Source organism: Alligator mississippiensis, chromosome 5, assembly GCF_030867095.1.
Source record: "Alligator mississippiensis isolate rAllMis1 chromosome 5, rAllMis1, whole genome shotgun sequence".
In the NCBI taxonomy this organism is placed as follows: Eukaryota; Metazoa; Chordata; order Crocodylia; family Alligatoridae; genus Alligator; species Alligator mississippiensis.
In genome coordinates this window covers 54,263,394-54,278,909 of record NC_081828.1, presented here as the reverse complement: position 1 = coordinate 54,278,909, position 15,516 = coordinate 54,263,394, and the positions used below count along the sequence as shown (strand labels likewise).

At 43.9% G+C, this 15,516-nt stretch overlaps 1 protein-coding gene across 2 annotated transcripts in view; it reads right to left on the bottom strand.

Annotated features, from left to right (window-relative positions):
* Nucleotides 1–59: 59 nt before the first annotated feature.
* The window catches only part of SMG7 (SMG7 nonsense mediated mRNA decay factor), an 83,283-nt gene continuing 67,826 nt past the window's right edge, over nucleotides 60–15,516 (bottom strand). The window contains exons 16-23 of one of the 2 annotated variants that reach the window (XM_014596025.3): nucleotides 14,842–15,224; nucleotides 12,044–12,412; nucleotides 10,235–10,384; nucleotides 7,283–7,363; nucleotides 5,999–6,158; nucleotides 3,225–3,395; nucleotides 2,956–3,104; nucleotides 60–2,194 (exon numbers count right to left, since the gene is read on the bottom strand). In XM_014596025.3, the coding sequence (XP_014451511.1) occupies nucleotides 2,081–2,194; nucleotides 2,956–3,104; nucleotides 3,225–3,395; nucleotides 5,999–6,158; nucleotides 7,283–7,363; nucleotides 10,235–10,384; nucleotides 12,044–12,412; nucleotides 14,842–15,224 (1,577 nt within the window). In that variant the 3' untranslated portion in view covers nucleotides 60–2,080. The remainder of the gene's footprint in view (nucleotides 2,195–2,955; nucleotides 3,105–3,224; nucleotides 3,396–5,998; nucleotides 6,159–7,282; nucleotides 7,364–10,234; nucleotides 10,385–12,043; nucleotides 12,413–14,841; nucleotides 15,225–15,516) is intronic. The other variant, XM_014596024.3, reaches the window with a different exon arrangement.

Here is a 15,516-nt window from a genome sequence, read left to right as displayed (position 1 = left end):
CAAAACATACCTGCAAGTAACTGCAGTTCAGTTAGACAGGAAATAAAAGCTACACAAGCCTGGATGGACAATTTGTTTTAATTAAAGGCAAAGCTGATTTCAGCAGCTGCAGGTCTTGCACAGACAGACAAAAAACACAAAAAAGCTTACGACACAAACCAGTTTCTGTTGGGGATCCCCTTCGCTCACAACCCCAGACATCGGAGAGTGAGATGGGGAATCCCAGCCAAGATTCAGAAAACATTCCAAACACCAGATTCTCATGCAGAAATGGGACTCTGTGGCTGGGATCTGGCACTGTTGGGAGTGAGATGACGAACCTGGTTAGCTTGTCTAGGGTGCAAGAGTCAGTGACAGTTCAAACACTGGAATGTTGCAGCTGCCTGGGTGCACAGCTCAAATACACAAACTGGGAGGGCTGGAGAAGTACAGAGGGTTTTGGTTTATATAACCCCTGGGGCTGGGAGCTTCACGCTTTAGACCTTTCATAAGGAAACGTGTCTTAGAAATGCAACTGAGAACAGTAATGTTGCTAGTGAGTGGGTGCTGGGGGGACCCATCTTATCTGTAGAGAAGGGCATTAAATTTCAACATTTCCTTCTTGTATGCTATTTGGGGCTGCCCAGGCTCCAGTGTCACTGAGGCTCCTGCATGTGCTTTGCTCTGCAGCTGTTTCCCAGCTCAGAGATCCTGAATCATCTCACAAAAACCCCTACTGCTAGCACAGCAAACGGACATTTAGATAGTTTCCATAACTTCCTTGGGACACTAACAGAAATGCCGTCCTCTTGTCTACATGAGATTTCCAGTCTTCCTCCCCCTAATAAATAACAAATAAAATGTTTTATTTCCCCTTCTGCGCCTGTTCATATGTGAACAGCACGATGTTTCCTTCTGTATGCGGGTTACACCACTTATGTGGTGGCTTGCACATCATTCTGGAACTAGAAGTTTGGGGCTGCAGCTGTGTGGGAGTCTGTGGAGCTGATGCGTGCCTGTGGGACTGTACACTCCACGCTGCCCAGGCTCACTGTCCTTGTACTCAGTCCTGCTGGACCCCTTGTTACTTGTTTGTGTGATGTTGCACATTGGGAGTAAAACTACTAGCATCCAGCGAAGAGGGAAGGGGATGGGGTGGCGGGAGAGAAAGAAAAAAAAAAAAAAACACTGAAAGCATCTACCTACCTATTAAAATGAGTCAGGCTGTGAATGCACAGACTACCCTGCCCTTTTTGTAAGGCTGGTCACTATGCTACTGTAAAATGTACAGGAATCAGAAACATTAATTTAAAACTCCAGAACAATTACTTGCTTGTCCAGCAGAGCACTGTGATGCCCACTGTTGTCCCCGATTACAGCTCGAACACCTACAGCAGGAAGGGCATTTCACGCTGGAGTCTCTAACCCACACATGGGCGGCTCAGAGCCTTCGAGTGAAAGGTGAAGTGGTGTCAAGTGCCAGACTCTCCTTCATGAAACTCCTAACCAGCCCAGGAGATAGATCCCAACTCTGTCACCACCCACCTCTGACTGGAGCAGCAACTGGGGCTTTCATTGCTACACACTGACTACAAAGTACGTCTTGTGTATGGAAGAATTCAGTGTGATCTTACTACTGAGACAGTAATAATAATAAAGATGTTTAGGAATAATTTCAACTACATTCCCAGTCAGCAAAGCAATCATTAATGGATTCCTAGTTTATCTCCCCAAAAGAGGAAAAGAATTGAGTTCTCATTGGCTTCTCCCATCTGCCCTTCATTCTCAGCTCTTACTTCCCATGTGGCTGGGGACATGCACGATGGAGAAGGTGAGAGGCGGTGATATCAGGTTACTGAGTGAGACAAACAGCAGTTCCTCCCTCCCTCAAGAGAGCATGGGGAATGGGAGAGTTCCTGATGTTGTTTGTTGCACTGCAGACTTGTGCACACTCAGTGGGTTGGTGGAGCACTTACGCCCTCCTGACAGCAAGGAACAGAAGAGAGGGCTGCCACCTGCACAGGACTGTGTGGGCCAGTCCTGCAAACCCAACATGCCATGGTTTATGGAGCCGTCGTTTGCAAGGGTCGCCACCTTATTCTCAGTGCGGTGGATTCATGGTGCCTTGTCCACGTTGCTGCTTCTGCTTCTGCTGCATTAGCAGCTGCTCCAGGGCTGAAGGTCCAGGATGCATCATGGAGCTGGACCAGATAGACTAAAAAATAAAAAAGAATGAAAAAGGTAGCAGTAGCACCCATTTAGTTGGTGCTTGGGTGGAGAGGGAGGACTTCTATACATTCTCCAAGCAGAATATTTATACTATGCTCTTCACTCTAATATCTGAGATCCAGATCATTAACAAAGCACACTGGTTAATAAAAAAACCTCTTCCTTCAATAACCCTCTCTTCTCCCAAAAATATTTCCTTCTTTTAAGCTTCACCCCACATTAAACATGAAACAGAAATAATCCCTAGCTTAATTTTAGAGACACCAATATTCAGTCAACCTACTCCTTTTCCACATAACAGTCTACAACAGGGGCAGGAAATTATTGCGAGCGGAGGGCCGCTTACTGAGTTTTGGCAAGCCATTGAGGGCCGCATGACAGGCAGCCAGGGGCAGATAAATATTAATTTTCTAAATGTTTTAGGGGCCCTGCAGGCAGGATAGAATGACCTGGTGGGCTGCATCAGGCCCATGGGCTGCATTTTGCCCACCCCGGTCTACACTGAGAAGAGATTTTCACAGAGCTATTTGAAACCATGGTTGTCTCATGTCTGGTTCACTGTCTACCTAAATGGATCTTGGTGCAGGAAATCCACAGCTCCTGGTATTAATTTAGCTCTCTAGTATTTGGGACATTTTAATATGTACTTTGCATTATGTCCCATGACCAGATCTCCCAACTTCACAGGTTGGCTGGAAACAGGTGCATAACAAATATCTGTTCTGTCCTCTGCAAACTTAAATATACCTTGAGGCTCTCCATGAGCACAGCGGAGGAATCCTCCATGGAGGGGCCCTGGGCAGCCCAGGTGCCACTAGGAGTGCTGGTCTGATGCCAGCTGCTTTCTGAAGAGGAAGATGTTGCCGGGAGATAGTCCAGGCCAAATCCTCCCATTGCTAAAATGAAAATAGAGGACAAGTTAGAAATGACCATCACAAAAACACACCGCAAAGCATCAAACGCCAACTTGGAGTGTGACAGCTGGCTCTATCTCAACACTAAAACCCAACACCTGCCTGGCTTATCCGTTTTCCAACGGTCTGCAATCCTTCTGTCCCTGTTGTCTGGAGTCCCAATAGGTCCAAAGTTGGAGAAAGGAACAGAGTTGTGATTATGAGTTGGAGGGGAGCTTGGCAAGCTGCTAGGGTTGGAGGAGTGAGGGGACTGGCTGGCTGGCGTTGAATGGTCTATTGAACATAAAAAAAGAGTAAAAATGTCAAACAAATAAGCATAAGCATTATGAACATCTGAGACTTAACTCTAATATAGTATTAGTTATCGTCATAGGATTTTTCTCAACGAAGCCAGTCAGCTTATTACTACTTATTTCAAGATTTCAAGATTTAAGAACCTACCAATTGCAATGCAGCACACATACACAGTGATTACTTTAATTTAATAACCCAATACACTGAACACACAAATCCATATTTAAAACACTGGAGCTCTCCTAAAAAGTCCCACAAAGATATCTTGCCAACCAGTGGAACTGGATTCTCCAGATGTGTTTCAGATACAATTGGGGTACACTTTTAGTCTTGATCTCAAATTACAAATTATTAGTTTATTCAGTAGCCTGAGAAAAAAATATTTTTATATAAGAATGCTTTTCCTTAAAACCAATTCTTTAGTCCTTCTGAATTAAGCTTAAAGTTCAAGTTCAGCAAGTCTACAAAAAAAATCTGAAAAGAATTCAGACCAGCAGTTAATGCAAGAAAGGGGCATGGGTGAGTTTGGCATGGCAGCACATCTATTTGGACAGAACACAATACTTTGTACAAGAGATCTAGGTATATTAAAGTAGTGTAACAGGTAGCTGGCTCACGGGAGAGTACATCTTAAATAAAGATGCAAGGTGACAGAAAACAGATAGGAATGTCTTAACATAAATCTTCCCAAAATAACGACTATGCAATTGTACTGTTGTTGACTGAGAAAAATCTCTTCCCTTACATCTCACCTAGCAGTTCTTGCCTCTGTTGCGCAAATCTCAGCTTAAGAACTGTTCTGCAGCTGATGCAAAAGAAATAAAATGGTATTCTGATCTCTTGGCTTCAAACCTGCAATTTCTTTAATATTAAATCTTTTCCCTCCTTTGCCTGTGCCTCGATTTACCTTCTTTCTATTTTAAAGCGTATGACTACATACTTTCTCCATGACCCCTTCAGACAAAATTTCCTTTTCCTTTGAAATACCTTGTGAACTTAGTCTTCCTTGATTTTTCAGGACCAGGATGGAAGGAACATGGGTTTATGCATCTTTAGGACTATTCAGCAGAGACTACAATTTCCTGCCCTTCCTACTTCTTAAGAATTTGACTCTTGTGATACCTCTACATCATACAATGAAGCAGCGTGCAGGAGTACTCAAGATAATTCTAGTACTAGAAGCAGCATATCTGTTTGCATGGTGCTCTATCTGGGCTAATATAACCAGAGTGACTATAATTATTGGGGGTGGGGGGAGAGGAAAAGAAGGGCGGGGCCTGCATACACACACACATGCACTGGGGCAGTATGTGGCAGAGCACAGAGCCAGAGCAGCTGTCAGGAGCACAGTGCTTTTCTCGCCAGAGCTGGGGCTGCAGGTGGGATGCTGCACAGGCTCCATCTGATTCACAGCTTTGGCCCCGTTCCAGCAACTGCATCCTGGCCATGCACCCCTGGGCCCAGCAGACACAGCCAGCCCCAGCCTTGCACCCCTGTCCCTGGTTAAGGTAGGGCTGGGCCAGGCCAGACCAGGCTGCCTGCATCAGGGCTACAATATGGTGGCCTAGCCTAGCAGCGCATGGCTCTGGGTTGGGGCCAGAGCCACAAATCAGCATGAGGCAAGACAGAGCCCATGCAGTACTCCTAGCCCACAGCGCCAGCAAAGAAGGCACCATTCTCCCTAGCACATTCCAACAACTACTCTGGCCCTGCCCATAGCCACACACACCCCAGAAAATCTGAGACTGTCCCAGTTGATCCGGGACATATGGTCACACTAAATATAACCTGCTTCTCAACAAGAATAATTACAGCCTGGGGGTAGGGGGAATGGCATGCTAGCATGGTTTTATTGGTCCTGGTACCCAAACTACTGTATTTTCTCACATACTGCATATCCCCAAATAAGATGTACACTGTGGTTTAGGAAGGCAGAATATAAAAAGAGGATTTTTTAATTTTTTTTTTAGAAGTCACAGTGGAGCTGACTGCATGCAGCAGCTCACTCACCCTCAGCCAGCTTACTAGCAGCTTCAAGCAAAGGCTACTGTGTTAATGCTCTGACAGATGATGTTGAATTGGCAGCAGCTTCTGGCTGCTTAGCCAAAAGTTACTGCTAACTTGGCAGCAGCTGTGAGGGGGTAGAACAGGGCCTTCCCTGCTGCTTGCTGGCCTAGAGAGAAAAAACAGCCATTACAGCACAGCATCTCCATGCTTCTACTCCAACAAAGAAAATCAGCTTTCCAATCCCCAATTTTGGAGGGCTGATTTATGGGCAAAAGGGACATGTGGTATGACAAAAAGTATAGTAACTCAAGTATCCGTACAAATTACTGTGTTGTATAATGGAGGTATGCTCTTGATGTCATATTTCCATTCTCTCACATCACCTGAATAGTTTTCTATTAAAAAACTAAGAGACGTGATATGTATAGTTAGATATAGGATGGAATGCAAAAGGCTTAAGTCATCTTTGAAGATGCAAAAAACTTGTTTTGTTTACAGGTCACACTTAAGCAAACCAATAAAGACTTACCATGGGAAGATTTGAAATAGGAAAGCCGCCATATTAACATTATTACCTGAGCTGGCTGGAAGGGACGGAGACCAAGGTGTCCCTTCAAAGAGAGAGTATAGTGAGGTCTCCTGGTGGGTGACTGAGGGAGTGACCTCTGCTTTTGTGCTGGTATTCATATTTTTCCCATATACCTCATTGAACATACTGTTATTTGGGTATCTTTCCTACAAGATTAAAAGAAGTGAGTTTAATCCGAGTGCTAGGGTTATTTAAAACATTAAGCCTACAGAAAAACTTGTGGGTTACAAGACCAAGCAAACTCTACTTTTATATTTAACAAGACTTTTTGAAATGTTATTTATGTGAACTCTTATTACACTGATTCAAAGGGAAAGTTTTCTCCAGCTAGACTGCAATCATAACTAGGTTTCTACAAATGGACAGTGCCCACAACATCTCTGCCAAGAGAACATTCACAGTCGTTATTTGGGAAACATATCCCAGCATAAAGAAATGATAAAAGAGAGGGAAAAGACAGTGGGGGCCAACCTTTTGGTAGATGTGCTACAAAGGTAAGCCCCACACCCTTTCCCCTGCCCAGTCTATTGCTCTGCTTTCTACTTTCTGCCCTATCTGCTGCTGTGTTTCTTGCCACCTCCCTGATCTATCATGTGTCACATTGAGGCTGCCTGTGCCACTTGTGGCATGTGTGCTGCCAGTTGGCCATGCCTGCCCTGAAGGTTCAATACTGGGTCCTATTAAGGTCAGACACCCAGAGCCAACAAGAGTTTTGAGTATAGGTCTACAGAATTAGGCATCAAAAGATACTCAAAGGGGAAATAATTGAGGCAAGGGAACCAAAATGACTAAGACACAAAAATTTAAAAAAAGGCAAAAAACAAAAAACAAAAAAAAACAAAAAAAAAACCCCCATGCCTTGTCTGCAGAGAATAAGATTTGTACTGAGACTCCTTCCCAGTTCGTGCGTCTTTTCATCTAGAATGGCAGTTCTCAACTTTTTTAGACATGAGGCACCCCTCCATCATTTTTGTAATTTGAGCAGCACCCCATTTCATAAAACTAATTTTTTATTATCGTGCTTGCCTGCTTGAAGAGGGGCTGGGAAGGAGGAGGAGCAAACAGCAGAGAAAACCCTGCACTGCATCAAGTGGAGGAAGGAGGAGCAGCTGGAAGAGAAGAGCCTGTATTTATCTCCTTATACTTATCTCCTGTTTCCCAGAAGCAAGCTTCAAATGGTAAGCACCACTATTCTACAAGAGAACCATGACAGTTTCTAACACTGGGGAGCTAGATGTTTATTTACCAGATTTATACACCAGTTATGTACCTGATTAAGAGAGAAGCCGGTGAGGGACAGGAAGGAAGATGACTGAGACATCAACTCCGATGGTTTTTCCAATAGGGACTTCTTTAAAGACCAAGAAAGGGAAAGATGCTGTTAGATATTTAATGTAGTACATACGGGCAAACAAGTATATTATGAAAAACATGTTTATCACTAGAACATTCAAAAATATTTTTTAACGTCCAGGAAAAGACAAAATATTGATACATGCATTAGCCTGTCAAACCCATAATAGTAAATGAAATCCAAATTATGCTGAAGCATCAGCAGTTTCAAAGTCAGAGATAAAAATCTCAACCAAATTTTAAAAGGATCTGTCTGGATCAGATCACTGTTCTACTAAATCTGGTATTTTCCCTGGGCCTTGACTAGTCCCCGAGTCCTCAGAAGAAGTATTGTGAAACTAGATTTCTGCCAAAAGGAATCTAACCAAATTGCACAATGCAAATTACGGAGCAAGACTGGGAGAGTTCTACGTAGATCCTCTAGAGGTGACTAGCTTACTCCCTGGCAGAAGATTTAAAACTTTATATGTAGCTCTGCCAAGTGCGGTGCTATTTGTTACAAAATTATTCAGTTCTTTTCTAGCTACTCTAGAAATGTTTACCCCTCCTACAGCAGTAAGACCACATGCTTTGTCCATTTTTATTGGTCCATATATTCTTGTTTTCAGAATGAACTTAGGAGGAAGAATGGCCAGGGTCTCAAATTCTCACAGGGACACTGACTCTCCCTTGTCAACTTGGAGTCTCTCTCCCCCTTTTAAACCTTTCATCATTCCTAACTCTATACTTCTCAGCCAAGTACTGCACTAGATTTTTTCACTCAGTTCCAAGAACTAAAATCACCAAGAAGGTGAATAAATAAATAATAAATAACAACAAATTGAACCTAGGTTTTTTGGTATGATGATCCCATACTGAGAACAAGGAAAGAACATGGATCTATTTTTAGCCAGTTGAACTGTACAAGTCAGAAGTGAATAATGCAAGTCATAATAGCATTTAATCAAAAGTTAAAACTAATGACCTTAGTCCAAACCATCTTATATGTATACTACCCCTCAGCAGGCAAACTATATGTTCTCACATGTAACACACACCTTCCCTGCCCTCCTCCCGCCGCCAGAAAAAGTGCAACAAAATCAGGGTGTGTGTATTAAGCAGGGAAGTTAATTTTCTGCCCAGGGTTGGAGGAATCAACTTTGATTCCTGCTCCACAGTGTAGCAGGTATTGCATTACTATTCAGGCAGCTGAAGGAGTAAACTGATTTAATGCTTCACTGTTCTTCAATCATCTCTCCTTTTTAATGGTTTTCATGTTTCACTAATCAAGCTAACCATTCTTAGGGCAATTTTACTGTCCGCTAGCTAGATGCTCCCGGTCTCTCTAATTTCACAGCCTTAGAGATTCTTTAGCTCTTTTCGAAATCACAGATCCACTCAGGGAGACCAATCTTCAAACAGCAGCTAGGGTTTGAGCTTTAGTTAAACAGGAAAATGAGAGTGAATCAGCTGAAGATAAGGCTCTACCCCTGCTCTATGGAACCATGACTAGAAAATTCTTTTCTCTATACTGGCTTAAAAAAAAACAACAACACAAAAACAACAAAACCAACCATACCCCATTCAGGGGTATGCTGTATGCAAGACAATGGGGTTTGTTTGTTTGTTTTTACTTAAAATAAAAGCCTTGGGTTCGTCCCTAGAATTTAGGCCCTTGTATCGTGAACCCCACCAGGTGCAATCCTGTAAACTTAACTTGGCCAGGACTAACTTGATCCTTTGAAATCACGTTATAAAATCAGACAAATGTCATGTTTGCATATCTACACAACACACCTGACAGTAAAAAAGATGGTCTTGCCCCACTGCTTAGCAAGAATCAACCTGAATGCAATAAGAAGGCTTCACCAGGAAGCTTCTGAAACAGCACATATTGTCTTGTGCAAATTTGTTTATATCTATGTTGCTGTTACTCAGGATTATGTAAAATATAAATCTTATGATTGAAATCAGAAGTTCCAAGCAGGTTCCAATTATTTTCTAAGCGGCATTTTTTTTTTTTTTTTTTGCTTTGAGTCTCTTTTGCATTTAAAAGACGAGGATTTTTTAATTTCATATAATTATTTAATAAGGATAAAAATCTTTCTGGGTAACAAGCTAGTTTTACCAGTGTTTTGCCGTAACCAATTATTTCAGTTCACTCCCCCATTTACCCTAGAACAAAGGTGTTCAACTCCTGGCCCATGAACCAATATGGTCCATGAAGCCAAGGCATCTTACCTGCAGGGCTCCCAACAGGTTGGGAAGTTTGGCAGCATGGAAGCAGTGGCAATACTGCAAGCCCTCCCCTGCTACCAAATTTCTCAAGTCCTGCACAGCCCATCAGGGGTAAGCCACACCTCCCCTCCCTCCTTCCCTCCCCCAAGCAGCTGAATCTGAGTGAGGCTGCCCCCCCGCCCCCGAAATAATAAGGGTAAACTGGACCCTGCTATGTCTACCCTGTGCACCGGATCAGGCCTAACAGCCTGATCTGGTCTATGGACAGACCAGGCACTGTCTATCCAACCCACAGGACAAAAAGGTTGGGTACCACTGCTCTAGAACTATCCCCAATCTCATCTAAATCATCGAAGATACGGTTTTACAGATGCTGCATCAAAGGTTTCTCCTGTGAACTTCATTTTAAAAACAAAGAAAACAGCTATTTTGATTTTGGAACAAGCTAAGGAGATCAGGACTTAGATCAATAGCTATTCATTCATTACACTTCCTCCTCATTTATCCAGAGCCAGTGAGCCACCAGCTTGTTTAGATTCTCAGAAGCTCAACAAGGGAAAATAGAAATTCATGCATCTTACAACCTCACAGAAAATTTTTAAAAAAATCCAGAATTAGAGCGAGAAGCAGCAGAATTAAGTCAAATACATACAAAGAGGCTTCGTCCAGGAAGAGAGGCGAGAGGCCCCAGCAGAGCTGGGTAAAGATCAGGAGGATTAGAGAAAATCAGCTCCTCATCCTCCTCCAAGGCAGCCAGACTCTTTAACAGGTCCGGAGGAAGCAGAGGAGAGCTCTTGGGGTCCTAGTGACAGAAACGAGCACAGTGAGACATAGCAAAGGAATAGGAAGCGAGACCATAATAAACAGAGCAGACCAGACAGAAGAGCATACAGAAAACAGGATTATTATGAGCAAATAGGTGACATGCAAGAGTACAAGACAATCAAACACAGTGCAACACAAAGGAAAGAAATAAGAAAAAGAGGAACAGAGATAGAATGTTAAGCTGATAGCAAAGCCAAAATCTTGTCCTTACATATATTGGAAAGAATGATGCAGCTTTCCATCAAGTAAGTTTTCTGTAATTTGTATGAAGAATTTGCTTCCCATTCCATTATAATACCTACCACTTGGAGACAAAGGGATTTGTCTTAAAGAAAAAGGACAAACTGGACCTGAAGTGTTTTTTGATAGGAAAACATGACTTTTTTGGACAGCTGAACCACGAGTGATTTAACTTGTTAATAAATGTCACGTGTGTGTTGATGTGCGTTTTTTGTTATTGGAGAGTCTATTTTATGCAAGAAACATTTCCATCACTAATGGAAATAGTCTTATGGTCCATAAGTCAATGCACCACTGGGCAAAAAACAATCTTCATGAGCTGAGGAAGGAGTAGGCAAGAATGGTCATTTTACACCTGGCCTAGTTATCAGAACAGCCATAAGTACATTGTGTAGCACATCTTTGTTCATTTTGTGATAGTTAAATCCAAATTTGCAGCATGGTTAAGATCTCCATGCTGGGGATGAGGCAGTCAAGGACACTGACACTGGTTCCACCTAAATCTGATATCAGAGCATAAGGTAGCGTCCTTTATATCGTCTGGTTTTCCTCTTTTAAGGATCAGCTACTGAGCTAAGCTGGCCTCTTATAAATCATGAATGCATACACACACACAGGTCTATCTAACGCATGGTTTAAAATGGAAACTAGCTTCCTGCTTCACCTTCCTTATAAAAGCTTCCTGAAAGCATCTGTACCTTAAACTGTTCTTTATAAAGCCTGATGCAAACAGAATAAAAATGAACTGCATTGTCTGTAATAGTAACATAACTTAATGAAGCAGAGGGCTAGGGAAGCAAGACATCCATTTCTGCTGTTGCTTTGCTTCGTTTCCTTGCAAACTGAAGCTGGGAGGGAGGAGTTAATTTTCATCCCCATGCTGGATAACATCAGGTAGTAAAGGCACCCAAGACATTAAGTTTAGTTTTGTAACTTGTCTCATTATATTTCATAGAACTGAACAGGTTGGTCTTTTGTCCTCTATTGCTATACAACACAATTTTTCCTCAGTGTAGTCCGTTGATATTCTCTGCATCTATTTCATGAGTGTTGTGAACATTTTGCCAGTCAGATTGTGACATGCATTTTCCAGTTTCCAACAAACAGGAAAGATCTTGTTTTGCAGTGCAGAGAAATTAATATCACAGTTTTATGCTGAGTGCGACTTAACAGTACCTTGAGCCAGAGATTTTCATAGAACCTGCTCCCATAGTCCGACTAGTTAAGTTGCAGATACAGTAGCGATCATATCAATACCCTGATCTTGCTGCTAGGCAGATGGCCACATGCCCCCCACATTTATCGATTTCCTGCTACAGTATAGGCCGAAATTAGAACTTCCCATTCAGGGACATCAGAGCCTTACTGATCTTGATTTATAAAATCATATGCTTACCTCAAAAGCCATCCTGGACACAGCGTCCTGCTCTGGACGGAAGACACCTTGCTGTCGTTTCCCCCTGCGGTCCATGTTATTCTGTTGTGCCATAACTCTATTATCAGGCAGGCCATAAGAGGAGTCCCAGTAAAATTCTGGCATCTTGACTTCTGAGGGATTCTGGTTATATGGCTCCATGGAGAAAGGCTTCATTTTTTTCTCTAGAGGCTGCTGCTGCATCACTTGAGGCTGTAATGACTGTTCAAACAGTTTTAGGGGGTCCTGGGCCTGAATATAATAGGGCTGCTTTACAGACATCATCTTTCCCAATGAACCTTGGACATGAGGAGGACTCCAGAGCTGCTTTGATGAGTCTGCCTGTGGATACTAACAGAGGCACACTTTCATTAGGAGGCACAAGCAAAGAAATGTTAATACAAGTCATTCAGTTAACTTCCATCTTTCATGTACAAACCTTGCAAGACAAATCAATTACAGATTTTTCTATTGCATTCAGTGAGCTGATGTCTCACTTGGAATCATTTTATTGTTCTGCAAGACAGACAGATGCCTATTATACACCTGATCCAACTTCCCATGTTCTTATTCAAAATGTAAGAATCTCAGAAAGCACTTGCTTCAGATGCCCTATGTCCTTACACAAGTTCTAAGTCAGCTCCCAAGAATCAGCATTCTCTTCCAGTCTGACTACTTCATGCCCTTTCAGACAAAGTACCGATTCAGCAGTGCCTTAACATGGTACTTGAGCCTTCCACTGCACTTTGAAACCTATATTTATGCTGGCGAGCATGGAGCAAGTGTAACAAGTGGATGGGAATGAACCAGTGACATATGCTTACCTTAGGGTTATCAAAAATCATCCAGTCCACAGTGCTGCAGCATTGGTTTTCAGGCCAGACTGGACCCACAGACCAGCCCCACACCCCTGAGCTAGCGCACAGGGCCAGTTCGATGCAGGCAATTCATGCAGCATGCTCCCTGGACCAGTCCTACGTGCTGTAGGGGGGTCACAACCGACTGGCCCTAGGTGCTGTTTCTGGTGGATGGTTCTATCCGGACCAGTCCCAGAAGCAGTGAGCAGGGCTCCTCACCCGGATCAGCTTCCTGTGCAGCATGAAGCATACACCAGCCACAGTCTGGGACTTGTACACCATGTGGTATGTGGGGTTGGCATTGGGAATGCACTGCACACAGTGCCTGTGCCAGACTGACCCTGCATGCTGACTCCAGCATACAGAAGCAGTCTGTAGGCCCAATCTGGTCCCTGAGCCAGTGTGCCAGGCCAGTCCAGTGTGTGGAGTTGGTTTGAGACCCACAGACTGGATCTGATCCACAGGATCTTTGAACCTCCAGCTTAAATGAAAAGAACAAATAGCAGAGAATAGGCATGGGTGAAGAACCAAAACCACTTCTTTATTCAGACAGGAAAGCACTTGGCTGTCTCTGAGGGCCTAACAGAAACATCTCATTAAATATAATACCTTTTACCCATTCTATGAACAAGTTGTATGCAGAAGGCAGAATACATAGTGCATCTTCTGCCATGGGAGGCTTTTCAAACTTTCATTAGTGGGCTTTAATTAGGGAGTTGTCAGTCCACAAAACAAAGTCCCATGCCCAGGACTCTATGGGAAGACAAATGGTCAAAATTTTCAGAAACAGGAACTTTAGAGCTGCAGTCCTATTTCAGGCACTGCCTTATGACAGGTTTTTCAAAAGTATCTAAGCAATTCAGGTGTCCTGGGCTTTCACAATTTGTTAAATGGCAGCCAAAACTCTTGGGGTATAGGCAATATCTTTTAGTAGACCAACTAGATAGTTGCAAAAGAATTCTTTATTTGCAAGCTTTTGGGCCCAAACACCAGCACGACTATAACAATTGTCCCTTAAGTGGTAGCTGCATCTGTCCCTTTCATAACTATGTAAAACACCGAAGACCTTGGCTGATTGTACACGTGACGGGGGTTCTGCTCTCCCTAAATTGAAATGGTGGGTTTTTAATTGTGATAATTAAAAACCCACTGTTTCAACCCTCCCACCCCAGGCAGAGCCTGCCCACAGCCAGCTGCCAACCAGCTGACCCTTGAGCTGCAGGGGGCCCTGGCCTTTCCCTCTGCAGCAATGGCGCTCTGTGGGGCTGCCCACTGCAGAGGGAAGGACCAGCCCCCCCCCACACTGCCAGCAGCTCAACCCCCCAGCTGCAGGCAAGCTCTGTCCAGGATGCGAAATCAGGTCCCTTGCTGCTTCCCACTGGGGTTTCCAGCGCACCATGCATTGTCCCCGCTGCCTTCCCGCTGCCTGCGGCTGCCCAGGAACAGGATGACTTGGCCCTGAGACAGTGCGGGAAGGTGGCAGGAGGGCAGCTGGGTGTGCTGGCAGCCAGAGAAGGTGACGGGGACAGTGCATGGGATGCTGGAAGCCTGCCAAGCCCGAGCTTCTGCAAGCCCACGAAGGTTTCCAGCATCCCATGCACCCTCCTTGCCACCTTCTCCAGCTGCTAGCACACCCACCCACCTTCCTGCTACCTCCCAGTGTTGCCCCAGGGAAAAGCTGGGTGTGCTGCCTGCTGGAGAAGGCAGTGGGGACAGTGCATAGGGCACTGGAAGCCCAGTGGGAGGGCTCACAGATGGATGTATCGCTGCAATTTGTTGGGTAGCAAACTAAAATACATTGGGATGTTTTAGTTTGCTACGTATCAAAGTCATTTACAGTGCCACTGCACATGTATAGCGACACATTTAAACCAGTATAACAGGGCAATTTTGTCACATGTACAAGTGCCCCTTGATATTTACCTGCTGGAATCCAGAGTGGTGAGGTGGACTCTTCCCTAGTGCCTGAACAGCTTTTGTAGGGGACTGCTGCTGCTGGGCCAGAGCCTGAACCTGAAGCTGGCTTGCAGACTGTGCTGTTGCCTGAGCTGGTAAGGATGAGAGGGGTTGCTGGGAAGGCGGTGGTGTTTGTTGAGGTCCCTGGTTCATTGGCCCTGGTCCAGAGGGCCGCTGCTGGCTGTATGGAATGTGGGACTGTTTCCCACCTTGCACCTGGTTTCCTGCAGGTGAGTGAGTTGTAGGCTGAAGAAAGGTTCCTGGGACAGAAACGCCACCTGGGAAAGTGTAACCTGTGCTCATGGAGAAAGCCACAGGAGGGGGAACGACATACGTTGGAGGTGGGAATCCTTGGGGGAGAAAAAAAAAACAACGAAACACACTTTTAAACCCCTGGACACTCCTTGCTATGACAGGCCTGTCATACAATACAAATGTTTTGCATTTTCTGCATTTAAACTAAATTACAGTAAAACTGACCCATCATTTCATAAGAACAAGACTTTAAAATTACCCCATAACCTCTTCTGCACATTTTCAAAAGCCAGGGAGAAGTCTAATACTAGGGAAAAGTTTCATTATTAAAAGTTTTTTCAACTACCAATCTAGTTATTGAATATAAATCAACAGCATCACTATGGG